At 49.4% G+C, this 26,107-nt stretch overlaps 2 protein-coding genes and 1 pseudogene across 8 annotated transcripts in view; all 3 read right to left on the reverse strand.

Moving 5' to 3' along the window:
* Window positions 1-136: 136 nt before the first annotated feature.
* Window positions 137-17,707, reverse strand: PEF1 (penta-EF-hand domain containing 1). Its single transcript, XM_043445447.1, has 5 exons — window positions 17,434-17,707; window positions 7,868-8,177; window positions 3,482-3,637; window positions 2,853-2,996; window positions 137-1,176 (listed from the first exon to the last, which is right to left on the reverse strand). Exons 1-5 carry the CDS (start codon window positions 17,455-17,457, stop codon window positions 947-949), a joined length of 864 nt encoding a protein of 287 aa, XP_043301382.1. The 5' UTR covers window positions 17,458-17,707; the 3' UTR covers window positions 137-946.
* On the reverse strand, window positions 13,976-14,094 carry LOC122426912 (annotated as a pseudogene).
* An 8,017-nt stretch (window positions 17,708-25,724) lies between the features above and the next one.
* The window catches only part of COL16A1 (collagen type XVI alpha 1 chain), a 51,759-nt gene continuing 51,376 nt past the window's right edge, over window positions 25,725-26,107 (reverse strand). For all 7 annotated transcript variants that reach the window (XM_043444658.1, XM_043444663.1, XM_043444662.1 and 4 more), the window contains one exon: window positions 25,725-26,075. In XM_043444658.1, the coding sequence (XP_043300593.1) occupies window positions 25,873-26,075 (203 nt within the window). In that variant the 3' untranslated portion in view covers window positions 25,725-25,872. The remainder of the gene's footprint in view (window positions 26,076-26,107) is intronic.

A 26,107-nucleotide genomic window follows, 5' to 3' on the forward strand; every position in this document is an offset into this window, starting at 1 on the left:
AAAATTGTCTTCCATGAGACCAGTGTCTGGTGCCAAAAAGGCTGGAGACCACTGGATATAATATGTACTTAAATATTCATTGAATGAAGTAAATGAGTGACTAAATGGAATCACACGTGGACCTTTAACTGGGAAATTGTGGTGAAAAACATGGAACTCCAGAATTTTATTCTTATATTGAAGCTTATGGTGTCACTGAACTTTTTGGCCCCAAATGAAAAAAAAAACCCACAAATTAAAAAAAGCATTGGCAGTGGGAGGTGGCAACTTGTTCCCTGGAGACTGAAGCCAAGCAGAAGACACAGGCAAGTGAAGGGTCCGAGCTGCAGAGGGGTTGCCTGGCCAAAGATGCCCAGGGAGCAGACGGCCCAAGCTCCCTGAGCAGGGACAACCCCTGGGCAGCTAGAAGTCAACCACACATGGCCTTGTAGGGGTGGAATCCAAGCCACTGGTCCCATGGGCAGATCTCTCACCCCTACCCTGGTCAGATTCTGCTTTGGAGAAATGGGGTTCGTTTGACAAGACAGCACGGGTGAGGGAATGCAGGTGCTAATGCTAAGAGGCTGACAAATACTTACCACTGGCGTCAGGGCACAGAAGGAAAAGCTAGAGGCTGGAGCCAGCCAACTGGACGCTAACGGCTGTGACTCGCATCTCTCGCAACTGGCGCAAGGATGTGCCATTTAAATGCTCAGGGATGTAAGGACATTCAACTTCCAGTCCTCGGTCAGGCCCCTACCTGTGTGGCCTCAGCTGAGGCCCCTGCTATTTAGTGGCCATGACACAGACTCCCAGCACTCTTTGGGAACACTGCTGCATCATGCAAGGGAAAATTCTTTTTCTAGAAGGGGCAGGAAAAGGAGAGAGGCCCACATGCTTCTCCCACCCTAGGAGCCAGGAAATGTCGTCGTCGCCTGACGCGCTCCCCACTCTGCGGGTGGGCTGGTCATAGCATCCGAGAGGCTGTCATGGTGACGAAGTCCTCGAAGCTGAGCCGGATGCTGCCCTGCACAGCTGTGTCCTTCTCCCGGAAGGCCTCAGTCAGCACCTGCAGCTGGGTGCACACCTGGATGAAGCGATCCAGCTGCATGGCGGGACTGGCGGAGCGCGGGCAGTAGCGGGACACCAGGAGCTGGGTGAACTGGGGGCTCAGGTTGTAGCCCATCTGGGACAGAGCTGGAGAGGAGGGGCACACAGATCAGACACAAAAACCTGCCGTGAGTACTGCCATCGACCAGCTCCACGGAGCACCGCAGTGCAGGAACTTTGAGGGGACTGGCACCAAAGTGGAAACGGGACAGACGTCCGAGATGCCAGGAGCACAGCAGGAGTTCTGGGTGCTCCCCGGAGCTGGAAGGCCCCCATCGCCTGCTCTCAAGGTCTCTACTGTCTGTTTAGTTAGAGGCCCGAAGGGTCCCAGAATGACACCAGTCTGTACATGCTCATCTCTGATTTGTCTGTATTACAGATGGAAGCCTGAGCCCCCTTGGGCCATCCTGCCCCAAGCTGACAGACATCAGAGGCAGCTCAGCTGAGGCTATGAGGACCTGCTCTGGAGTTGAGACAGCCCCTCTGCAAGCAGTTTATTAACCTTGCTAATCCTCTGTCTTACCATCTCTAAAATGGGGTAATACTTACCTTGTAGGTTCTAGTAAGGATTAAAGGAGGTGATCATGCAAAGGGCTTGGCATAGTGCCTGGCATATAATAAACACTCATAGTAAGGATTATTTGTTAAAAGTAATAAAATCATCCCATCTCCCCCAGGTGAGGCTGCAGGAGAGTTCCAAGGTTGCAGCCTCCACACTGCTCCCCACGTCCCCCCAACCCAGCTGAGACGCTCCCTTCTCCCTCTCGGTATAATCTACCCCCTCAGGCTACTATCTCAGCTCCCCTTTTGCCATGTGGCCCTTGGGCAAGTTTTCTAGATTAGGCCTCAGTTTGCTCATCTGTAAAAGGGTAATAATAAGAGATCCTTCATCTAAGGGTGGGGAATAAGAAACAGTACCTATCACATGTGGAGACAGACTGATGTAACATAGGAGAAAAACTTATTCCAGTGCCTGGCCCATAGCAAAGATTCAATAAGTACTAGCTTTCCTGTGATGATATCACCCTTACAAACATCCACCACTGGATCATCACTCAACAGGTTAGGTGCTCAGGACAAATCTCCTTTCTCTTCTACCAGGGAGCTCCCTTCTCCCCCTGCCTCCAAACTCCTCGGTCTGACTGAAATCCATGGCCAGGGCGATGGGCTGGATGCTGTGGGGAATGCTTTTTCCCTCTTAGCTGGGAAAGCTCCCTGTCCACTTCTCATCAACCACACTAACCAACTGTCCTCTAGAGTCAGATGTGGAACCAGACCTGGAGCTGTGACCTCACGTCACCTTACCCAACTACAACGTTTAGAGTACTCTGGGAAGGAAACTGCCTTCCACCAGAGCCAGCAACAGAAGCCATCTTTTTGAGCCCCTCTACAGGGCTCTTTCCATTCTGCACGCTAGAAACTCAAGAGGCAAGAGCCACACAGGCCACACGTACCAGCCTTAAGGTGCCCTGGGCTGCTGAGTTTCCATCCCCAAGGCTCCCTGCCGGCTGGGTCTGTCTGACACAGTGCTGCCAGGAATTTCATTGTCAGAGTCCAGCCCTGCTCATGTCCTTGCCCGGGATTTGGCTCACTGTCCAGCCAGGTCACAGACGGGCTGGGGAGGGGGCCTGTGCTGAGGGCAGCGTTTTGTAGTGCAGTGGGACACGAGGTGGCCAGAAGGCAGAGAGCACCCCCTGCTCTGTCCTAGGGAGTAATGAGCAAGGTCTGTGGTGCCTGTGCACCAAGTCCCTGCCAGGCCCTACCTTGCTGCAGCTCTGTGTAGCTAATGGAGCCCGAGCAGTCCCGGTCATACTGCTGGAAGAGGTTCTTCCACTGCTGGATGAACTTCCACAGGGCGGAGAAACCGTAGACATCGATGCGGCCTGACTTGGTCTTGTCAAACATGTCTTGCGAGGGAAGGGAAGGAAGGCATCAAGATTAAGGGCCCAGGCTCCTCACGTACCACTCAGGTAGCCCATCCCCCCAGGCTGGAGTAGGAGACTCCACAGAACCACAGGCCCGAGGCCCAGATGCCGGCACCCAAGATGCACCCTCATCAAGCGCTGTACCAGCCCCACCCCTGCCAGAACTGCATTGTCTCCACAGGCTTGGCGGCTGACCCCCTCCCTGCCATCACCCACCAGGACAAGCAGTCCCATCCTGCAGATCGAGAAACCGATCTGGCCTGTGACTCAGCCAGGTCCAGAACTTGAGAAAAGACCTAAGGAAAAGAGCTCTCAGTTTAAAGCCTATCTCATCGTGAACCCAGTTTCCTGCCTGAAATCCTCCCTGGCCGAAAGAATTCTCCTCAGATCGGCCTTCCATTTGCCTCCTGTCAGACAGGAGGGGGCTCGACCCCCGCTCGAGCCCATGGGGAAGGGCTAGGACTCACTTATCATCATAAGGCACGTCTCGTCATTGAACGAGGACCAGTTGGAGTTGACCAGGGCTTGCTTCAGCTCCTTGATGGAGATGTAGCCGCTGTGATCAGAGTCCACTGACTGGAACCAGGAGTAAGCCTCGGGATCCACATTGGGAGGGACGCCACCTGCAGAAAGGGGTGTCAACCAGGACAGTCAGATGCAGGTCTTAAGACCAATCTGCAGAAATGCTGGGAAGCGCCAGCCTCAGCACCTCCCTGGCTACAGGTTTTCCCTACTCCGAAAGCCTCACAGGTTTGTCTGCCCCCTCCCTGTCTTCCATCAAGACAACACCCTTCCTCTAGTGGAAGAGGATCTTCTGTGTAAACGCGTTAAATCCTACCCCACAAATCCTTCAGGCTTTTCCTATAGTGCTCCAGCCACTCCCCTATTTGATTTTAAGTTTCTAAGAAACAGGGACTTGCCTGTCAGATTAAGAATCCTCTGAGAAGGGGGATCATCTCTTCCCTCCCAGACTAGGGACCCAGAACTGTTGGCTGAGCACCTAACACGCATGGCCCAGAGACAAGCACCCTAAGCATCAGGCAGCAGGGAGCACTCTGCGGTGGGAACCAGGTCTGGTCCATCTCTGACTGCCCTGGCACCACAAGAGCAGGCATATCCTATCCAGACCTACCAGAGTGTGGGTGGCCACGGAGCTCCATCGTTCTTCCCTCCCCGTGACCTCCAATGGTCCTCATCTCCGAACCTCCCCACGGACATCTCTGACACCTCCTCACCCCACATGTCCAAAGAGCTGCCCAAAGCTGACAGTTCCACACACAGCTATCAACTCCTCCCTGTTCCTACTGCACCTGCCCTGATTCAGACCCCTCTCACCTGACTGTGGAACAAACCCCAAATCCTAATCGAATTCCCCACACAGCAACCCTCCACCACCCAGCACTTGTAGCTGAGTAATCTTTGCAAAATTCCACTCTGTTCTCATCAGTTTCCCCCTCCCTCAACTCAAAACTCTTCAAAGGTGCCTCACTGCCTACAACACAAAAGTCCAGTGTCCCTAAAACAGCATTGGCTTCCCCACCACGTGGTCCACCCCTGTCTGTCGATCTGTCTCCCCACCCCCTGTGCCAGCCTAGCTGCAGTAAGGCACTTGCTCCTCCCCAGAACTGCCCAGCCCCTCCACACAGCCCTGACACATTGGGTTCTCTCTGCTTCGCATCCCCTTCCCCCACACCTCTTTGCATCCATTTCCCATCCACACTTCAAAACTCAAAGGAAATGCTGCTCCTTCCTTAAAGCCTTTCTTCTTCCATTCCTGGACAGACTTCCTTCCTCTCTCCTTCGTACCCCTTCACTCTAGAGCCCTTGATCACTCTTCTGTGTACATGTTTTTCCCTACTTCTTCCAGGTTATACTTGGAGCAACTTGTGGGCAAGATCCAAGCCTAACTCATCTCTGAATCCCCAGGGGCACAGCAGGACACAGAAAAGGGAGGCGCTCAGCTCCCGCTAGAGGTGGCCTCCTGGTTCAAGCCTCAGCGCTCCCGTGTGCGGCCTTGGCTAAGTTCTATAAAGTTCTCTGTGTTTCAGTTTTCTTATCTGTGAAGTGAGGACACAATAGCATCTACTTCATAAGGTTACTATGAAGGTGTAACAAATACACGGAAACCCTCGGATCAGCACCCGGCACCACCTAAGCTCTATGTAACTGCTGATTATTAGTGTCGCTGTCGTGGTTCAAACAGCTTTGTGTGTGTGTGTCAGAAGATGCAAGAAAGGATCATGCATTTGGAAAGGCGACTGCAGGGTGCGCTGGGGGTGAGGGGAGAGGGTGGCAGATGAAAGCGGAGAAGCACAGAAGACCGTCTTGGGAAAAAGCCAGAGTATTGGTAAACCTGCTGAGTTCACTGGCCACAAAAAGGGCTTATTGGCACAAGGCAGCATCAGAGACTGCACACAAACCACCGCCCAGTCCCCAAAGTGAGGCTGGAAGGAAAAAGATTTGCCTGACTGAGGGACTAGGCTGACCTCCTCGGATGGGAAATCCTGACAGGCCCCACCTGCTTTCCTAAAAAAACAGCTGCTGTGCCAGACGTGGAGAGGAGGCCACAGGCAGAGGCGAAGAGTCTCTGGAACACGTGGTCTCTGCAATCAGCAGAGAAGAGCTCAGCCTTTGGAGGCAAAGAGCTCTGATCCTTACTAGCTTGCGTGACTTTAGAGAAACCGTTCCATTCTCTCAGTACTGATTCCTCCATTTCTAAATTGGACCTACTTCCCAGGGTTTCTGTGATGACTAAGTGACATAATAGCAAAATAAACTCTTCACAAAGGGCCTGGAATATGTGCAGTCACAGTTTCACAGAGGAAGGGCTTTTAAAACTGGGTCTGAAAGGATGACAAAAGAGTTACAAGGGGGAAAAGAAAAGCAACCTGCAAAGGCACACGGTGTGTTCAGAGAGCACTCCACGGGGTCCTGGGTGATGGGAGAGGGGCAACTGCAGGTGAGAGGCTGGAGAGGTCCTTGGGAGTCGAATGCCCTGGATCTCCCTGTGGGCAGTGGGGGCAACTTTAAGGGCCAAACCTCTCTGGCAGAGCATGGAGCTCAACTGTTAGACCCTGGATTCAGCAGGGCTAAGATGGGCCCTCAGGTGACTCAGTGCATGTGAGGTAAGGATCATGCTTCAAGAAGCACTGCTCCAGGGGTTCACGGGCGGCCCCGGGGGGAGATGATGGTGGCTAGGAGAGAGGCAGCTGCAGAGGGTGAGCAGTTAATAGTCTGAAGCACATTTCTCCTCTCCTCGCAGCTCCAGAGAGTATCTCTGGCCTTAGGCCCTGGAGGAGTGAGCCTCACAGCCACAGGGGTTCCATTCCCCTGCTGGGACCTCATGCAGGCTCAGAAACAAAATTGGAGGAGGAGGAGGAAATCCACCAGGAAGCTGCTGAGCTGAAAGCAAACAGCCAGCAGCTCCGGCTCTGACAAGATAAATGCCACTGGCTCTCAGAGTTTAGAACCCCCAAGGTCTGAGCCTCTCCCTCGGCCATCTGCCGGTCTGTATACTAAGATGCTGCAGTTTCCCTGCAGTACCACTCCCTGGAGGCCCTTCAGGTGCACCAGAGTGGGGCCCGGCTGCCTCACTGCCAGGGCGGACTCCTCAGAACAAGTATTCTGTGAACAGGCTCACTGAATGAGTTTGGGAGGACACAGGGGTCTGGGCACTCACCTTTCCTGACACCTGGTCTGAGACCACTCAGAAGTCTTCAGCGAGCCTGAAGCCCCCGCCAAGCGTCTCCACATCCACTGAGTGGCCAAGCCCCCTCCCCAGGCCCCATGTGTCCAGGAGCTCACCTTCACCGCCTCTGCGCTTTATCCTTCCCCGTCTCATCTCACCACCCCCCTGCCTGCCTCGGCATCCTGCAGTGGTACAGCCCTTGCCGCATCTGCTGTCACATTAAATACCTCTTTGCTGAGAATGTTCCAGAACGAGCCCTCTGACAGAACACTGTTTAGTAAGCACCTCCCGTGTGCCAGACACCATGCCCAGTGTCTACTGCAATCTCTCACTTAATCTTTATTAACAATCTTGTGAGGTACGGACATTTACCCATTTTACACATGTGGATACGGAGGCTTACAGAGATGATGTAATGTGGTCAGGTCAGTAAATGATCTTATCTCAAAAGTCCAAGCTTTCAGCAATTAGGCTACCGTGCCTTTCTGCGTATAGCAGTCAGTCTCCCTTACACAGAAATGGGGTTCCTTCCCACAGCAGATGGTAGTACTGTCTCCAATGACTGGCTAATCCACCCCTTCCCCCACTTCCCGGCAAGAGCATGGTACGTCCTCTCCACTGCTCGGGGGGCTGCAGAGCCCCTCTAATGAGAGGAGTATCCACTCCCATCCTACTGATGCCAGGCTTGACCAGGGGATGTGGTCTGGCCAATAAACGTGAGTAGAAGAGATATAAAGTCCTTCAGAGCAGAAGCTTTAGGAGTCATTGTGCATTCCTCCTAGCTCTCCTGCTTTTTTTGCCTGCCACAGAAACAGCATACCCCAAACGGGGGCTGTGCCTCTAGCCGAGATCCTGGAAAGAACAGGCACGTGGAGCAGAACCTCAGCAGCCAAGCCTGCAGCTGCCGATGTATAAGCAAGAGTAAATAAGTGTGAGCGAGGAACAGAAATAAACGTTTGTTGCTGTAAGCCAGAGATTCCAGAATTGTTGTCACCACAGCAAAGCTAATTAACAGACTTCTCATTCTGCTAATGCAAGCGAAGCTAGAGACAAGATGCTTAGAAGCCAGAGCGCAGGCTGCCTGTGCATCCACAGAAGGGCACACAGGGCCCTGGATAACTCAGAACAAGGCTCAAGGCACCTGGAGTCCAAGAGCCCTACTTACCTGGAGGAGGTGGTCCCTGGCCGTAAGGTCCGGCACCGTAGGAACTTGGAGGCGGTGGCCCATAGGGGCCCCCTGGGGCTGCGCCACCATAGGGTCCTCCTGGGGTTCCAGAAGGGAGCCCCCCAGGGTGTGGGTGTCCATAGGGTCCTCCACCAGCTGGTGGTCCATAAGGCCCTCCAGGGGCAGGACCTCCTCCATATCCACCACCAGGGGGTACCCCACTCCCATACTGCCCTCCGCCGTGGGGGGGTCCGGGGTAGTAGCTACCCGGAGGGGCTCCGGGTGCTTGTCCTCCAGCTCCTGGGCAGCCCTGCAAGAAGAGCAAGACATGGGTCAGAAGGACACGGCCAGAAACTAGCCACGGCACAGCACTTTACAGTTATAAAGCCCTGCCACGGCCTTTCTTTCAACTGATTCTACAGGCTGGGCTGGACTCATGATCCCACGGTTCAGATGGGGAACCTGAGGCTTCTAGAGGACATACAGTTTACCCAGTCACACTGCCCGTGACCTGCAGAGGCAGGGCTGGAGGCCTGCCCTCCCCGCACACCAAGAGGCTCCACAAGGGCTGGCATCCTGACGGGTTTGCCACTTTATCCCCAGCCCCCAGGGCGGACTGGATGCTCAATGAGTACTGATTCTATCAGTGAGCAGGCAAATGAATCAAACTGAATTCAAAATCCACACTCTACGGTACCCTCACCTCTACTTGCAGAATTCACAGCACAAATATGATTTCTAGCAATGCCCCTGACCCTCCCAGTCACCAATGGTGCATCCACAGCATGGATGCACCCAGAGCACGTCTTCCTTACTGTACTCTAGCTCACGATGCAAAAACATTTCTTCGGACTCACCCACGGCTCTGTGAGACAGGCAGGCAAGACCCTATTCCTAAAGCAATATAGGACAATGGTTAGGAGTGAAAAAGACCAGTTCAAGTTGGGGTTCTGCCATTTACTAATTGGCCCAATGACTAGCCTCTCTAAACCTCAATATTCTTTGCTTTAAAAGTGCCTGCCTACCAATTAGTATGAGAATGAAATGAGGCCTATCACGTAAGGAGTTCTGACAGAGACCCTAGCACAAAACACTCAATACACATTAGCTACTAGTAGTAGCACTCCCCTATGGAGAAGGAAACTCCAGTCCAGAAAAATCACACAAAACTGTGTGGAAGGACTGGGGCCAGAATGCAGGTCTCCTGGCTGCTAAGCCCAGGCCGTGGGTACAGTAGAGCCTACATGGGAGCACTCCCTCTCTTGATCATGTCCCCACGCCACTAGTCAGGGACCCCTGAGACTCAAGAGTGTTCGGCTCCATCTCCCTAACAGGCCGGCAAAAGGCCTAGTGGAGGACAGCCTCGAGGCCTCTGCACACGGGCTGAGTTCAAGGGCACAAACGGCAGCTGGGCCCAGCTCCAAAAACTGTGAGGATGCACCATCCAGACAAGTCGTAGACCAACCACCAGTGGCCTAGCCAGTGTGAATCCAGACTGTCTCTTTTAATTGTGTTTCATGGCTTCCTGGACAGTTACCCTCAAGGCTGAGGCCAAATTCACACTTGATCTAAAGAGGGACTGCCTACTCAAGGAAGAGAAGCTTCTTGAGGAAGGGAGGGTGGGTGGCAGGCTCTTCCCCACTCAGCATCATGGGCGCTGTTCTTCCCTGGAAGCTGCCAGAGCTCATGGCAAGACTCCTCCACAGATAATGAAGTCACAGGCAAATCTCAGTTCCATACTCTGCTCTCATCAGCTGACTTCATGACCATGTGCCAGTGGCTTAACCTCTCTAAGCCTGTTCTCTCACAAGCAAAATACGTAATAATCCCTTCCTCAGTGAATTGTTCCGCAGATTACAAGAAATGTATACAGCTTTTGTTAAATTTTAGCTAAAGAACCTTTTTATAAATACAAATCTAAAAACTCACAAGAGAAAGCTGCTATGGTTGGAGGTGGGGATTCCGGAGCCGCAGTCAGGCGGGCTCGCAAGCCCTCCCTTCTGAGCTTGTGAGTGAGCCCTGCGAAACCTTCCCTGTGATTCAAAAGGCATTTTGAAAAGCACTAACACAAGACGAACAGTTCTAACAACAGTGTCTGGCATAAATCATATCTGCTGTTGTTATATTAATTATTATTATTACTATCAGCAAAGCCCTGAGCCAGGTAAACTCTGGCACAGGGCAGGGTGGGGGGGGGGGGTGAAGGAGGCGCGGTGCAGTGTATAAAGGAGAGGGAAATGTTCAAAGGAGCACAGACACACTCTCTGTAACATTTAACAACGCAGCATGAGGAAAGAGCTGTTTAAAATGGACACATAAGCCAGGTGCCATAGGACCAACAAAGAATAAAAAGGGGGACTTCCCACTGCCTCTGCGACAGTGCTCTTGCCTTAAGCATCAGGGCACAGGATTCCAGGGTGGGCTAGAACAGGGGACAGGACTCCGCAGGGGCTGGGCAAACCAAAGGACAGGCTGGACAAGAAGCCAGGGAGCCGCTGCTCCCAAGAACTCCTGTGAGCGGAGCCGTAAACTGTTCCTGGCTGAGGACACCTCGGGAAATGCCCCCACGACAATCAGGCGAGGGCTGTCCAAGCAGGGCTTCTGACCTTGGCGCTGTCACAGTCCTGGGGGCGGATGGCAACTAAACCCTTCCCTTTCTGCCCTGCATTAAAGCCCTCAGATGTACAGTTTACAAAGCACTTTCACATACAAACATAAACGCTACTGGCAAAACCCCACCAACAATCCTTTAACAGAAAAAAAAGGAAGGTGTTAGAAGGCCTATTTTCAGAAACTGAGGTGGACAACTGTTAAAAGACTTCATTCATTCACTAAGACTTTACAGAGCAATAATGTTGTGTTAAGTTGTGCTAGACAGAACAGGGCCTGGCCTTGAGGAGCTCGGGGTAACTGTGATACAATCCGATTAATGTCATCAGAAAAATAGACTTAAATGCTATTCAGAGGCATGGGTAGAGGAATTGATTCCATTTGTCAAATGATAAATAAGCAATCAAAGGAACACATGCAGGCAGGGCCTCAAGGAAGGCTTCCTGGAGGAGGCAGAGTCTGGCACACAGGAATTCTCCAAAAGGAAACTGGGCATCCCAGACAGAAGGGAGAAGAAAGACAAAGGCACAGACCTAAGGGCGAGCATGGAGTGGTCAGGGAGTGGGCTAAAAACCAGGGGGCAGGGGCAAGAACGCAGTGTGAACTCAGAAAGGCAAGCTCTTTACGTGCTCCTTGTCCCATCACCTCTCCTGCTGCATTTCGGTTAGCTGGTGGGGACCTGCATCTTAGAAGAATTTCTCTCTGTCACAAAACAGTGAGCTCCCTCGGGGCAGACACTGGGCTTCATTGCTCACAGCACCCCAGTGTCCAGCACAGTGCCTGGCACTGGCAAGCCTCCGTAAAACTGTGAACAAATGAATATCACTCAGAAGATGTGGAGCTTTACGCCAGGGGAAACAGAGTGCCATAGGAAGGTTTCCAACAGGGAAGAAACGTGATCACAGCCTTGTTTAGAGAACTAAGCAGCAGAGGGTGTGGAGGATGAGCTTGCGGGGGAGGAAGCAGCCAAAGTGCTGGACAAGCAGAGTCTGAACCAGACAGCAGACTCAGAACAGGATGGATTCTGGAGCTATTTCAAAGATAGACTAGACATGACTTGGCAACTAATTAGATTAGGGAAGCGATGGAAGGAGGAGTGAAGAAGGGGAAGTGTTTAGGATGACTCAGGTTTCTAGTTTGCATCATAAGATGAAGAAAGTAAAACCACCAGGATCCAGGCTGGGGAAGACGATTCCCAGGGCCACTGAGTTATTAGTAAAGGTCAGAACCAGAAATGAAACAGGAGTGAGAGTTCCTGACTCCATGTCCTTTTATACTACTCCATGTCACTTGCCAACCCCTTTAAGAGGTTTTTCCAAGATCATTACATGCTGATAAACATGAGATTATCCCCCCCCCCCAAAAAAAGGAGGAAAAAAAGACAGGAAAAGTTCAGTAACCATGGTTTCCAAAACAATACAGAAAACTAACCCTTTGTTGTTGTTATTATTTTTCAGTTGCTAAGTCATGTCCAACTCTTTGTGACCCCACGGACTGCAGTGCACCAGGCTTCCCTGTCCTTCACTATCTCCTGGAGCTTGCTCAAACTCACGTCCATTGAGTCAGTGACGCCATCCAACCACCTCATCCTTTGTTGTCCCCTTTTCCTCCTGCCCTCAATCTTTCCCAACATCAGGGTCTTTTCCAAACTAATCCTATGTCTTTACTGATTGCAAGTAAAATACATTTGATAAGTTTGGGTGGGGGCAGGGAGCAATTAACATTTTATTAAGGATCTCACTGATCCTCTGTCCTATGAGGTAAGGGCTATGATTCCTATTTTACAGATGAGAATATTAAGGACCAGAAAGTTTCATCATGTGCTTGGAAGAACACAGCTAGAAACAGTGAGATTTAAAACAGGGTCTGCATGACTCCACCCACTCTACCCTCTTCTAAGTAAGTGTTCACGATAAATGAGTGAGAGTCTACCACACGCCAGTGGCAGGGATTGTCCAAAATATATGTGTCAAAATATAATGGGTCTCTACAGTGGGCAGTGTTGAAGAGGGAAAGGCTGGATTAGGTGATCTTTCAGAGGCTTCAAGCCCAGAAATCAGGGAGACTCAGAAGAATTTTATCTTGTTTTCACTCCAAAACTTAGACTCAATTCAAGAGCCACAGTATTGTAAGAGATCCCAGAGCCCTCCCGGTCCAACCTTTCAATCAATGATGGAATCTCTGTAGCACCATCTGGAATCTCTGCTTACATTCCCATAAGTGATGGGGAGCTCGTGCATGTGAAGTCATTTCAGTCGTGTCTGACTCTTTGCAACCCTAAGGACTGTAGCCTGCCAGGCTGCCTGCAGAATCCCCTGTCCATGGGATTCTCCTGGCAAGGATACTGGAGTGGGTTGCCATGCCCTCCTCCAGGGATCTTCTCAATCCAGGGATCAAATCTGCATCTCCTGCATCACAGGCAGATTCTTTACCACTGAGCCACCGAGGAAGCCCCAGAAGGAAGCTCACCCCCTCTTAAATAACCCAATCAGAAAGTCCTACACTTTGCTTTGGCTCTGAGAGCTCATTCTTCTACCCTGAAGATGCTAGTAAAGCTCAGAGGTGTCAAAGGTTGGTCCATGCTGAGGCTGATGGGGAAGAGTCGGCTGTGTTGCAAAGACAAGCCTGTGCTCTGGAGCCACCCCCAGCCTGCTGCAGGAGGCTAGAGCCCATTCTAAGGGGTTAAACAGTCACAAGATTACAGAAGGAGTGGTTTGGGCGTTCACCAGCAGAACATCCTAAAATATTTAAAGACTAGAAGCCTGCAGCCAATTAACAGCGAGCCAAGAATTGTCCCAAGACTTCAGTTACCACCTCTGTGCTGACACTCTAAAATCCTTCTCTCCAACTTCATCTCTTGTGAGCTGCAGACCTTCATATCCAACAGCCTCCTGACGTTCCATCTAAATCCGCTCCTCCCTCTGTGTGCCATCGCATGAAGGGACACCCTGGAGCACTCCCCGACCCCTCTTCTGTCCTTTCCTCTCTGTCACCTCAATTAGGCACCAAATGTTCGCACTTCTACCTCCCAGCTCCATGTTCCCCGGGTCACTGTTCTCTCACCTGGATAACTTTTCTTTTGGACAGGAAAGTAGGATTTATTGGTGGGCATGAATAAGGAGGGGTCAGCACCAAGGCTCTCATGAATGCAGGGCACATCAGTTGTCCAGAGGACCACAATTAGGGATGTATTTGACACCACAGCTATCTGGATGAGCCATTTTTCTGCCACTATGTTTTCAAATTCATCCTCATTAAACTGAAGTAAATGCCCACTTCTTCGAGATGGGGACCTTCTGGTGGCCAGAGAACTTGAACTTGGCCCTGCGGAGGGCTTCAATCACATGCTCCTTGTTCTACGGCTTGGTGCGGATGGACAGTATGACTTGGCCAATGTAGCTGGCCACTCTCCCCTGACGTTTTCTAAAGGCACTGCACATAACCTGCTTGGAGGCTAGATTAGGGACAGCATGCCAGTCATGAACGTCCACTGGAAAAGGCTGTCGCCAAGGTCCCTTAGGGCAACAGGCTGTATATACTACAGAGGTTGCTGTTTTCGGCCATGGCACACTGGGCTCCCACAGTGGAAAGAGCACAGTCGGCTTAATTGGCTGCAAATCATCTAGATTACTTCAACAGCTTTGAAACTGGTCTCCCTGCTTCAGCCCATCCTGATAGTGCCCCCTGGTAACAGCTTCAAAACACAAAAGGGATAAAACTCTTTAGGCGATCCCTCACAAGTCCACCCTCCTCAAAAAGGCACATAAGGCCCTTTAAGATCTAGTCCTTGCTTACCTTTCTGGTCTCATTTCTTACCATCTCCCCCTCCTCTTCACAACTAGACTGATCTCCTTAAATTCTTCCACAATCCTGGGCTCTTGCTTCCTGGCCTTTGTGAACACTACTCCCTCCACAGGAATACTTTCTTCATGCAGCCAACTCCTACTGGATATTCGGTTTTTGGCTTAAATGTCATCTCCTTTAAGAAGCCTTCCTTCCCTCAAGACTGAGTTAGGGAGCTCTCCTGTGCAGGCCTGATTCTTACTCCCATTTAATACTTATCACGCTGATCCTATAATTTACGTGTCTGTATCACTCTTCCACCTGGAGTATTTACTACATGCCAAAACACTGTATCACTCACTTAACATGGATTATCTCATTTAATTTTTACAGAAACTCTTGAGGTAGGTACACCCATGATCCCATTTTTAAAAGGGGGATACCAAGCCTCAGACTTTGGTGGGAAATTTCTGCAAGGAAATGGGAGTGGAGGGGTTTGAAGCCAAATCTCTCTGGTCTCAGAGACCAAGCTCTTATGCACTGAAATCCATTAGGCTGGCTCCCCGATGGGACCAAAGGGTACTGGAGTTTTACTTCTCCAACACCCAGTCCATGCTTGAGGACGCCCCAGGCAGGAGGCAGTGGAAAGTTACAGGAATTTTGATTCCTAACAGGAGGCTAGAATCCTCCAGGGCTACATACTGGGTGGAGGAGAGGCAGTACTAATTCTTTGGATGCTTTCAAACAACACACTTCCTTTCTTGCAACACTGTGGACCAGGAGCTGGATAGGAGGAACAAAGGTATGGTGATGGAAAAGCATTTCTTTTTCTACTTGAGGCACATTTCTCTCTGTGCTTCTTCTCACTATCTCACTGAGCATAAGGCCAGGCAGCACGGCATAACAGTGATCACAGCAGCAAGAGCGATGCCTCCACACGCTAGCACACACTACACATTAGCAATGCACCAAGCTGCCTACAGGCTTTACCATATCTCATCCTCTTTCCAGCCCTATGAAGTATTATTCCTCCCTCTTTACAAGTAAGGAAACTGAGACTCAGAGCCCTTAGATGATTTGTCCAAAGGGGTATAAATATTAAATAGTAGAATCAGGATTCTAGTCCAATTCGGTCTAACCTGGAAGTTCAGGTTCCTAATTTCTATGTCACTGCTCCTAGGATGCATACCAATGATCTCCAAAAGTTTATTAAAATACAGATGCTTGGGCCTTTTCTGGGTACACACAAGTCTGAGGTGGAAATCTAAGCCGTGCTTTTTTAACAAGCTCCTAAAAATTCTGATGCAGATCACCCACCAAGAAACAATGCACCGTGGCAATGTTTTCCTAAACTATATTCCTCAAGAATACCAGTGTCACCAAAAAAGTGACCAGATTCAAAACAGAGGGAGGGGGAGCTTTCAATGGCTAAGTAAGTCTAAGAAACACTGCATATTCTGTCCCTCTCTGCAAACATACAATGTTTATTAACAAATTAAGAATTCTGAGATGCTTTGTGATGAAAAACTTACTATGCTATATTTAACAGATAATTTCCCAAACTTATTTATCCATACTCCCACATTAGCAATACTTATTAACATCTCACAAGCCTCAGCAAATGGAACCGAGTTTGGTTATACTTCCTCCTAACCTCAGCCCCGGCGGGCCTCTCTTTCCTACCTCTGCCAAGTATGCAACAAAAGTTCTAAGTTCTAGCATAGATGCTCCCTCACTTGCTATGTGCAACCATGGGGAAGCCACTTAACCTCTTCGGGCTCTTTCCGGAGTTATAAGTTGAATCAATTATTCCTGTGAGCCTGCTTATAGAGCCTTCACGATTGAGAATATGGATGTCCAAATACTGTGAACAGGGCTGCACTGCCTAAGAGGGCTCTTGCCACATCTTTCGGTATGTGATTACATACAGCGCTTAGTAATAGACCATGTGACCCTGTTTGCCAATTTTTCCTGCATGGATTTGATCTCCTAAATTAGTGTGATCTTGGGCAACTCAGGAGCCCTCTCTGAGCTTCAGTTTCCTCCTTTTAAAATGAAGGAACTTGGGACTTCTCAGGTGGTCCACCAGTTAGGACTCTGCAGTCCAACACAGGGGACCCAGGTTCCATCCTTGGTTGGGGAACTTGATCCTACATGCTGGAACTAAGACCTGAGGCAGCCAAATAAATGACATTTAAATTAATAAAATGAAGGAACTCTTTTCAGGGCTCTTCCAGCACTGACCTTCTAGGAATCTAGGAAAAATAAAAATACTAAAAGGTAACACCCGTTACACTCTCAGTTGTATCAAAGGTTTTACGAGCATCACTTCATTATTCTTCATAACAGCTCTATGAAATAGATCCTATTATGTGGCCCTATTTTACCGAGGAGGAAACTTCAACTCAGAAAGGCAAAAGTACCCTGCTTAAGGGCTCTAAACTAAGTGATGGAGCCAAGATGTGAACCTTCTTCTGACTCCAAACTGCACTTGATCACTCAACCATTCTGTCATCCAACAACGGGTTCTGGCCACAGAATCACCTTGCTGTGGCGTTCTTGGCTGGATCAAGATGCGCTAGCAAGTGGGGAAGAGGCATTTGCTGGCAGCTCCGGGTTCTGGGGCCTAATGACTTCGGATAAATTCCATGTCTTCTTGGGTCTTACTTTTTCTATGTGTGAAATGGAGGTACAGGACTAAATCAGTGGCCAGACAAGCTCACTTGTGCAGTCTGCTAAAACCACAGATTCTCCTGATTATTCAGATGCAGTATGTCAGAGGTGTATTTTTATCGACTCCCCAAAAGATACCGACAGAATCAGTGCTCTAAACGTTCTGCTGGCGTTGATGACCCCGCTTGCGGGCCCCGGTGGAGTCCTGGGAGAGTTGTGGGGCCCAGGCCAAGCGCAGTCTGACTCTGGGGTCCAAGAGCCCCAAATCTTCCCGTGCGCAACGTCAAAGGGGGCGCGACACGACCTCCCAGACGTGCATGCCTACGTGACGTGAGCCAGGCGCGACCGACCATCCCTTTTCCCTTCTCTCCTGCGCAACCTCGCGGAAGACAACCTCAGCGTGGGAAAGAGGCGGAGGAGGCGGGAAGAAAGCGAAGCAGGGGGCTCCGGGCAGAACTTAGCGAGGTCCCTACTTGAATTCGCCCGCCCCTCACACTCACCTGCCCGTACGGGTAGCTGGCCATGGCGACTCTGACGTCACACGTCCGCGAGGGCGGAGCTTCCAGGCGTCAAACCTGCCTCCTCTGGAGCCTGGGGGCGGGCCCTATTCTGATTGGATAGGTATGAGACTGTCCATCCTGGACTCAGGGGTCGACGGAACTGACGCTCTAAGGCGGAGGTTTGGTGCCTCACAGAGAGAGGCCGGAGAAGCTAAGGGTCCGGAGGCGGATTCCGGAAAACTTGTTTGCTGTGCTGGCACAGCTGTTCCTCCCTTTCTTGCTCTAGAGTAGGTCTCGAGAGAGAAACTTGGGTAGGGTGTTGCAGCGGTGGCCATGTTTTAACCTGGCAAAAAGGACGCATGATAGTAACGTAGTTGCTGTCCTCAGTCCAAGTTTCCACCAGGGGAAGGCCCAGGCGGTTACCCTGACAACGGGGAACAGAGGACTCCTGGGAAGGACAGAGGCTAGGGCTAGAAGTACTTCGTTCTAACGTCAGGACACCATGTCAGTAACTTTGGAGTGGGCTGTATGGTATTTGGACAGGAAAATTCCAAGCCGTCAGAATGGGATGGAAACTAGACATCTAGGATCTCTTCTGACTTTACTTTCACCAACAGACACATCCACAGCTGAACCTTGTTTCTACTTTGGCCCAGGCTTTTCATTCGTTCAGGCTTTCCTGGTGGCTTGAACGGTTAAGAATCTGCCTGCAATGCAGGAGACACGGCTTCGACCCCTGGGTAAGGAAATGGCTACACCCACTCCAGTATTCTTGCCTGGAGAATCCTATGGACAGCGGAGCCTGCTGGGCTACAGGCCTTAGGGTCCCAAAGACTCGAACAGGGACTGAGCAACACTTTCTTTCATTCTTTCTGGAGCTTTTTCCCCCTCTCTTCCCCTGTAGGGTATTGGACATCTATCTGCCTAGGGGCTTATCTTTCAGTATCGTATCTTTTTGCTTTTTCATCTTGTTCATGGGATTCTTGAGGCAGAAATACTGAAGTGATTGCCATTCTCTTCTCCAGCGGGCCACATTTTGTCAGAACTCTCCACCGTGACCCTTCTGTTTTGGGTGGCTTTGCACAGCATGGCTCATAGTTTCATTGAGTTACACAAGGCTGACTTGTTTCATAAATGGGAAAATAGGTCCAGTGACTTGCTCTAGTTCACTATGGCTTAGGGGCATAGTGTAGCCTAGAACTGGGGTCAATGGATGCCCCAGGTCTCATCAGGGAAGTCTTGAGAACTGATCCCCAATGTAAGTAAAATCTTGATTATTAAGAGGTGTCAACTACAAATTGGCACTTGCCAAGAGCTTTTGCCAGCGACTGAGCTGCACCAACAAGGGCCCTTGCCGTCTGCCTGTGCTACTGCAGCTGCTGACCTTCCAACACTCCCCAAAGGGAATTTGGGGCGGAGAGGGAGGCACTCTGTGCTCCAGGGAAACTGATGAAACAGGTCTTTAGATAGTTAGATATTTTCAGGAACTGATTTTATGATCCCAATCCTTGCATCTCCTCACATCTAGAAAAGCACTAAATCCCTTGATGGTGACCTCAGTTCCTCGCAATTAGCAGAAAACCTTTTGTGAAGTAAGCTCACGATTGCATTGAACTCCCCCTTTACCACAATCTTATGTATTGACCTTCCCCCACTGCCTCTTTGGAGCAGTCTTTCAGAGCTATCTGAGGTGCTCTCTCCTAGGCTGCAGTCCTCATCTTGCCCCCAAATAAAACTTGACTCATAACTCTAAACATTTTTTTAGTTGACAAAGACCTCACAGTCGTGTATTTGCTTCTTTGTGATTTAGGCTCTCCACTTGTTTGCAGGCTTATTTGATTAATTTGTTAGTCCTGTGTGGCACAGATTGTGTCTGATTTTGCCTGCCATTGTATCTCCAGAACCTGTATTTTTAAAAATAATTAACAGTGTTACGAGATGTTGTCACTTTTGGCCATCGAGCCATTGTCACCTGCAAATTGGCACTTGCCATCTGTCTCTACAAAGGATCAAATTATGAGCCACTGTTGCTACTGGCCTTCAACACTCCCTGAAAGGAGTTAAACGTGGAGATTAGGAATGAGGCATTCTGTGCTCTGGGGAAAACTGGCTGAATAGGTCTTCAGTTAGTTAGGTATTTTCAGGAGACAATGTCATGAGCCCCATTCTTGCATCGCCTTGTATCTATAAAAGAACTAAAATGCTCCATGGTGACATCTGCTTCTCATCACTGGCAGACACATTCTGCAAAAAAATATGGGCTGATTACATGTACTCCCCTTTCACCAAAGTCACATATATACTGAACTTCCTCCTACCACTTCGAGCAGCTTTTCAGAAAAATCTGAAATGCTTTCTCCCAGACTATAGTCCTCATTTTGCCCCAAATAAAACAACTCACAGCGCTCATGTTTTGCCTTTTTTTTTTCAGTCGACAGCCAGCACTTTCCAAAATCACAATGCTGATCATGCTCCTCGTCCACTGGAGAACCCACAATGTCTTGTCTTCATCCACATCTACAAAATAAGGTCCAACCTCTTCATTGCAGCACACTAGACGCTTCACAATTTGGCCCAGCCTCACCTTTTCATCTTACGTCTTACAGCGCCCATTTGTCTGGTGTTCTGTACTCCTGTGTTCAGTTCCACCATTCAGCCCCCTTTCTTTGGAATGGAGAATCTTGATTTTACCACTTTCTAACTCTGTGACCTCAGGCAAGTCACTGAATTTCTGAGCCTCAGTTTCCTCTACTGTCAGAAACCAGTATATAAAGAAATCTGAAAAAAATGAGTTTATGGCACCTATTCATGCCCAGACTTGTGTTCAGACCAGTCCTTTTACCCAACCAGCAGCCCTCCCAAGTCCATTCCTTCAAAGCTCAGTTCCAGGGACTTCCCTGGTGGTCCAGCAGTTAAGAATCCACCTTCCAATGCAGGAGACACAGGTTCCATCCCTGATCGGGGAACTAAGGTCCCCCATACCTCGTGGGGTAACTAAGCCAGCGTGGAGCAACTACTGAGCCCACATGCCACAACTAAGACCTGACACAGTCAATTAAATAAGTAAATTAAAAAAAAAAAACAACTAAATTCCAATCCCATCCTGCACCGAACCCTCCCACATTCCCACCAGCTCTAGAGTTACCCACGCTTTGCACTTGGTACTGTCACTGTGCTGTATTATAGCCTGCCTGCTGAAGAGTTCTCTTTGATAATTTCCCCCAAACTCATTCCTCCTCTTCATCCCTGAAAATCCACCCAGTCTCTCAGGCCTGAAACCATGGGTCATTCTTGTGTGACCTCTGTTTCTCCACACACTCTCCCACTTCCATGTGCGCTCTAGCTCGAAAATAGACTGAGTTGGCACATTCACCCTAGTCTGGAACACCATCATCTGTGGCCTGGAGCATGACCATAGCTTCCTGATCAATGTCCCTGCTTTCACTCCTTCCCCCACATTCTGTTTTTCACAGGGCAGCCAGAATGATTGTCTTAAATGTAAATAAGATCATGTCATTCCTGGGCTTAAACTCCTCCTGAGGCTTCCAATAACTCTTACAGGAACATCTAAACTCATCCTAATAGCATTTATGGCCGTCTGTAACCAAGAACCTGCCTGCGTCTTCAGCCCCTCTTCCCGCCACTGTGGCCCTTAGGTCACTCCCAACTGTGCTGGCCTGGTCTCCACCTCTGGAACGTACCAAGCTCATTCCCACTTTTAGATTTTGGATTAACAGTTCCTTCGGCCTGGAATGCTCTTCCACTGGCTCTTCACTGGCTAGCTTCTCCTTGCCATCCAGGTCTCAGTTCAAATCTCACTTCTTTGGGTGAGAATATTGACACGAGATCTAAAGTAGCATTGGGGGCTTCCCTGGTGGTCCAGTGGTTAAGAATCTGCCTGCCAATGCAGGACACGGGTTCGATTCCCCACTCTGGGAAGATACCACGTGCTGCAGAAAAACTCAGCCCATGAGCCACAACCACTGAAGCCCAGTGCCTAGAAGCTGTGCTCCGCAACAGAAGCCCCTGCAATGAGAAGCCCGTGCATCCCAACTGGAGAGTAGCCCCCACTCACTGCAACTAGAGAAAGCCCGCGTACAGCAATGAAGAGCCAGCACAGCCAATAAATAAATAAATCTTTAAAAAAAATGAAGTAGCATTGCCCCCCTCCACCCACATTCTAGTCATCTATAATACCACTATGTCTTATTTTTTCATAACACGTGTCACTACTTGAATTGTCCTCTTTAAAGTTTACATGTATACTGTAGGATTGTCCTTTTCCTTATTCACTCTTCTATCCCCAATGCCTAGAATAGTGCCTTGGATGAGTTCAATGACTATTAATAGTTATCAGTAGTAGTACTGTACTGGCTGCTTGCTACATGTCAAACATTGTGCTAAGTACAATGTATTGCCTCAATTTTCACCACAATCCTTTGACATACTGTTACCCTTCTATAATGAGGAGCTGAGGCCGAGAGCAGCCAAGTTGCTTCCCAACTATCAAAAGGAATGGAGAAGGCAGACTTGAAGCCAGGTCCAACTTAACTCATCAGCACTTGTAGTTAGTTGGTCTTCTTCGCCTTTGTAAATCACCACCGCTCCCTACATGCACAGTCCAAAACAATTAGTGGAGTCGAACTGCAGAATCTCCAAAAGAAGGAAGCCCTGTAGTCTGGGCTGAAGGTCAAAGGAGAGATAGTGACACCTGGCCTGCAAACTGGGGCAGTGTGAGATGCACTCATTCTGTTCCACAAGCACAACAACCTGTTGCACTCCCACCACTTGTCAGGCTCTGATCTAGGTGCTGAAGATTAAGCTATGAAAATTTCACACCCCAGCTCCCTCTGCCCAGCAAAGGGCTCATAGGAGGACGTTCTATTGGATGTCTGTGCTATCTGGGGGCAAGGGTATCCAAATCATCTCTCAGGCAGTCGGAAACCAGCCAAAGCCAAGTCCAGGGCTACGCCTCTGAGGACCTGCAGCAGGTCCAGGTGTGTTTATTTTGGAGAGGACTGGGTAAAATGGAGGTCAGGAGCTTCCAAAGACTGAAAAACAATCAACTTGTTTCCAAAACCTCAGCTACCTGAGGCAGACAGAGGTGGGTGGAGAAGTTCCTGTTTTTGTTTCAGCTCTAGCCAAAGGGGGAACTTGGACTCCAGCCCTTTTTTTTAGAGTGCAGAGTACTTTCCTGAGTTCATGGAAGCCCCATGATTGACCCATGAGAGGTGAGGCAGAGCTTAGTAATGGAAGGACCATCCACAAAAATATTGCCACCCCTGGAGACACATCATTCCCTCTCGGCATCCTGGTTCAACACCAAGCTCCAGTAATGATTACTGAGAAAGAATACCAATACCCCCTTAATTATTATGGAATTAATTCTCTTTGATTCTGACTAGATCCAGTTCCAAAATTTAAATTCCAGTTGCATGCCTTGGAGCAGAGGGTGATTTGTAGCTTTCCACAGAACCAACAGAAAAATGAGAACAGCAGACATGGCAATTTGGCCACACACCCCTTTCATTATGAGATCATATGGAGGCTACATTGATACGTTCTATTCCCATAAACAATTCAGGACAATGACAAAAAGATTTAGTCTCGGAGGGGGTTAATGGACCACATGTGAAGAGTCTAAACAGATTCTGTTAAATTCGGGTGACAAGGGAAAATATTATGACAGAAAAGGAGATTTCCGTTCCAGAAGACATCAGATTTGGGGCTTTTTCTCTGTAGAATAAACAGGCAGCAGCCTTTTTTCCCTCTCACTCAAATTTGAGAGGGGTTCTCAAATTAAGAATTCCCTGTTATGCAAACCTGACTCGACACAGCCTCACACGAAACCCTGGCTTCCCATCATCTCTTTCCGTCACACTCCACATTCCAACCACATGCCCTTGTCTCTCATCACTCAGCATGCTGCCCCCAGTCATCTCTGGACCTTGGCACACGACGTTCCGTCTGCCTACATCTATCTCTGTCTAGACAGGGTTAGGTCTCTCAGCTCTGTGCTCCCCTGGTGCCTGGTACTGCCCCATCACCCCACGTTATTGTAGCTGTTTGTTTAACTCTGCTGTCCCCCTGCTAGACACTGTGGGGGCGCGGCCCTATCTGTCTAGGTTGCCTCTGAATCCCCAGAGCCTGGTACTGTTCCTGGCACAAAATAGAAAGTGGAAATGTACTCATCAATTGCCAATCCTCATGATCTGTGTGTTGCCTTCAAAGCCTGAAATAAATACACTATGAAGACAGGCAGGAATGTGAGTGAGCTCCCTGAAAGGAAGGGAAGGTGCATGCTGCTCCTGCTTTTCCCTAAAAGCTTACCCAACTCCTACTTATGAGCAAAATCCATGGATTTTTTTTTTTTTTTTTTTTTTTTTTTGCTGACCACGGTAACATAAGAGACTATAAAATTCAGCTTCCCATCTGGTTCTTCATGGTCCAGGAAAATACAGCTATTTCCAACTCCAGGGAAACAAGCACTCAAATCATGAAAGCTTAAACCTCGCCTGTTGTAGGATCCCACGGAGTAGTATGAATGTGACTCAAGGAGAAAAGAGAAGAAAGCATCCTTACTCTGTAAGGATCCATTCCCTGGTGGTCCTCAGAGGGGATGGGTTTGATGTTTCCTCATAGCGGTTTGCCCCCTCTGGCCTTCAAAGCCAACCTGCTCAATTCAACAGCTGGTCCTTCCTTCTTTTTCTTTCTACTCGTGCCAATGTGCTCTTTATCGTGAAGCCCATCGTCAGTTAGGGCTTCACAGATTGGGTTGAAAAGAAGCTGGCCTTCCGATGGGAGCACTTTAACATCTGTCCTCGTCCACTGTCAAAAACTGGCTGCTACTTCCATGTGAAGAGGATGGGTTTGCTTTTTCGTGTTTTATGTTGGAATCAGGGTTAACTGAGAATTGCTGGTGAGAGATCAAATAAGAACTGGCTCCTCCTTTATCTAAAAGTATCATGTGAGACACTTGGCAGCCTCAAGAGTTTGCCTTATTTCATTTCTCTCGTCACTGGCACACCTCTCTGCTCCTGGCAGGAAAAAAATAGGTCAAAGTTTCCGAAAAGCTCTTAGCATTTGGGGCTCAACAGGGGAAGGGAATTTTCAAAACCGTGCTGGAAATGCCAGCTCTGGAGAGATTTGACAGCCAGTTTGAAAGCTTCAGGCAGTTTGGATAAGCATCTGGACTTCGGGTACATTTCTCAGCCTGCTCTGTGATCCCTTTGAAGTTTATCCAACTTGAATAAACCTTCCAGAAAGCTGGGGCCAGTAAAAAGGCTTTCTCTGGAAGTCCCCCTGGATGTGCCCTATTGCTTTCTCACAAGGCAGGCATCCCATCAGGATCAAGAGATCTGAAAAGCAGAAAAGGAAGAAGTCTGAGATAGAATGTTTCTGTAATATTCATCTTTCTTTTTTTCTTCTTCTTCTGAGCCTTTTCACAAATGGAGAAGGAGGCAGCAGATGGACCACCAAAGTCCCAGTGGACTTGGAGGCCCATGAACTCAGATCTTATTGTGGCTTGCCCGTGATCCCTTTGCACCAATGCAACCTCTTTCTGAAGGCCTAGGGCTAAAGATGTACAGAAAAAGCACTCCACGTGCTAGATTAACCAAGAATAACAAAAGATGCCATGTGCAGTCCAGGAGGGTGAGTGAGAGGGCTCTCCATCAGTACAGGAAGGAATTTCCATATCATTTCCTGGAGAAGCACTCCCTGCTTCCCTGGGCGAGGGGCTGCCACCTATCTTTACTCCTGTTCACACAGACTTTTCATGGAATTACTGGAGTGGCAAGAAGAGAGTGTGCTTGCTTGGAAGAGCTGTCAGGCAGATAGATGAATGTACCTCAGCACCAAGTGGCATTTCCCAAGGTGCATCCTGGATGGGGCTTTGGGTCACACCCCAGAGGTGAAGAGGGTGGGTGGGGTACCAGACACCCACCTCTTTTAGGGAAGAAAATAGGGAGTGGCCTTTATGAGCTGGGAAGAGGTCTTCAAACTGCTTTTGGTTCATTCATGAGAAGGGGCTGAGCAATGCCCCCTCTCTGACTTGGAGAAGTGTGCCATGAAGGATAGGAGGCGTGGTCCGGAGGACCAAAGGATGACTCAGAAGAGTCATTGGAGAGGAGAGCTGAGCTGGGCACCCTCTCTACAGCAGCATTCCACAGCTTTACTGGTTGACCACAGGCGATGAAGGAGATGCCCCCTTTTGATCCTGGGACCGAATGACAAGAAGAAGATGACAGAGATGCAGCTGCAGCCCCAGAGAAACCCCAGTGGCACTGAGATTGCAGATAGTTTTATTTCTTTATTTATTGATAAAAAAATATTAATAGCAATTAAAAAAATCCCAAACATTCACAACCCGTCCAGAGTCCTATAAAGTTTGAGCCATTTGTTCCCAGTGGAGTCCTTCATCTGATGGAAATGGTGATTTCAGCCGAAAGGCCCCTTCATGTTTTTCATGGGCGGGTACTGTTCCTCCATTGGCATGGCCCCAAAGCAGTCAGAGGGGTTACAGTGGCCGGTCTTGCCTGGCGGGCCCATGGGGCCTGGGGGGCCAGGGATGCCAGGAATGCCTTGCTGGCCCATCGGCCCAGTCGCGCCCATCTTGCCATACCCTGGAGGACCCTGGGGACCTAAGGCAGGAAGGATCAGAGAAGGGAAATCA

Source organism: Cervus canadensis, chromosome 24 (genome assembly GCF_019320065.1).
Source record: "Cervus canadensis isolate Bull #8, Minnesota chromosome 24, ASM1932006v1, whole genome shotgun sequence".
NCBI lineage: Eukaryota > Metazoa > Chordata > Mammalia > Artiodactyla > Cervidae > Cervus > Cervus canadensis.

Coding starts and splice junctions, on each gene's coding strand:
- PEF1 (XM_043445447.1), bottom strand. CDS start 17,457: ATGGCCAGCTACCCGTACGGGCAG. Junction 8,178..17,433: donor CCAGCTACCCGTACGGGCAG/GTGAGTGTGAGG, acceptor CTCTTCTTGCAG/GGCTGCCCAGGAGCTGGAGG. Junction 1,177..2,852: donor CTACACAGAGCTGCAGCAAG/GTAGGGCCTGGC, acceptor CCTCCTCTCCAG/CTCTGTCCCAGATGGGCTAC.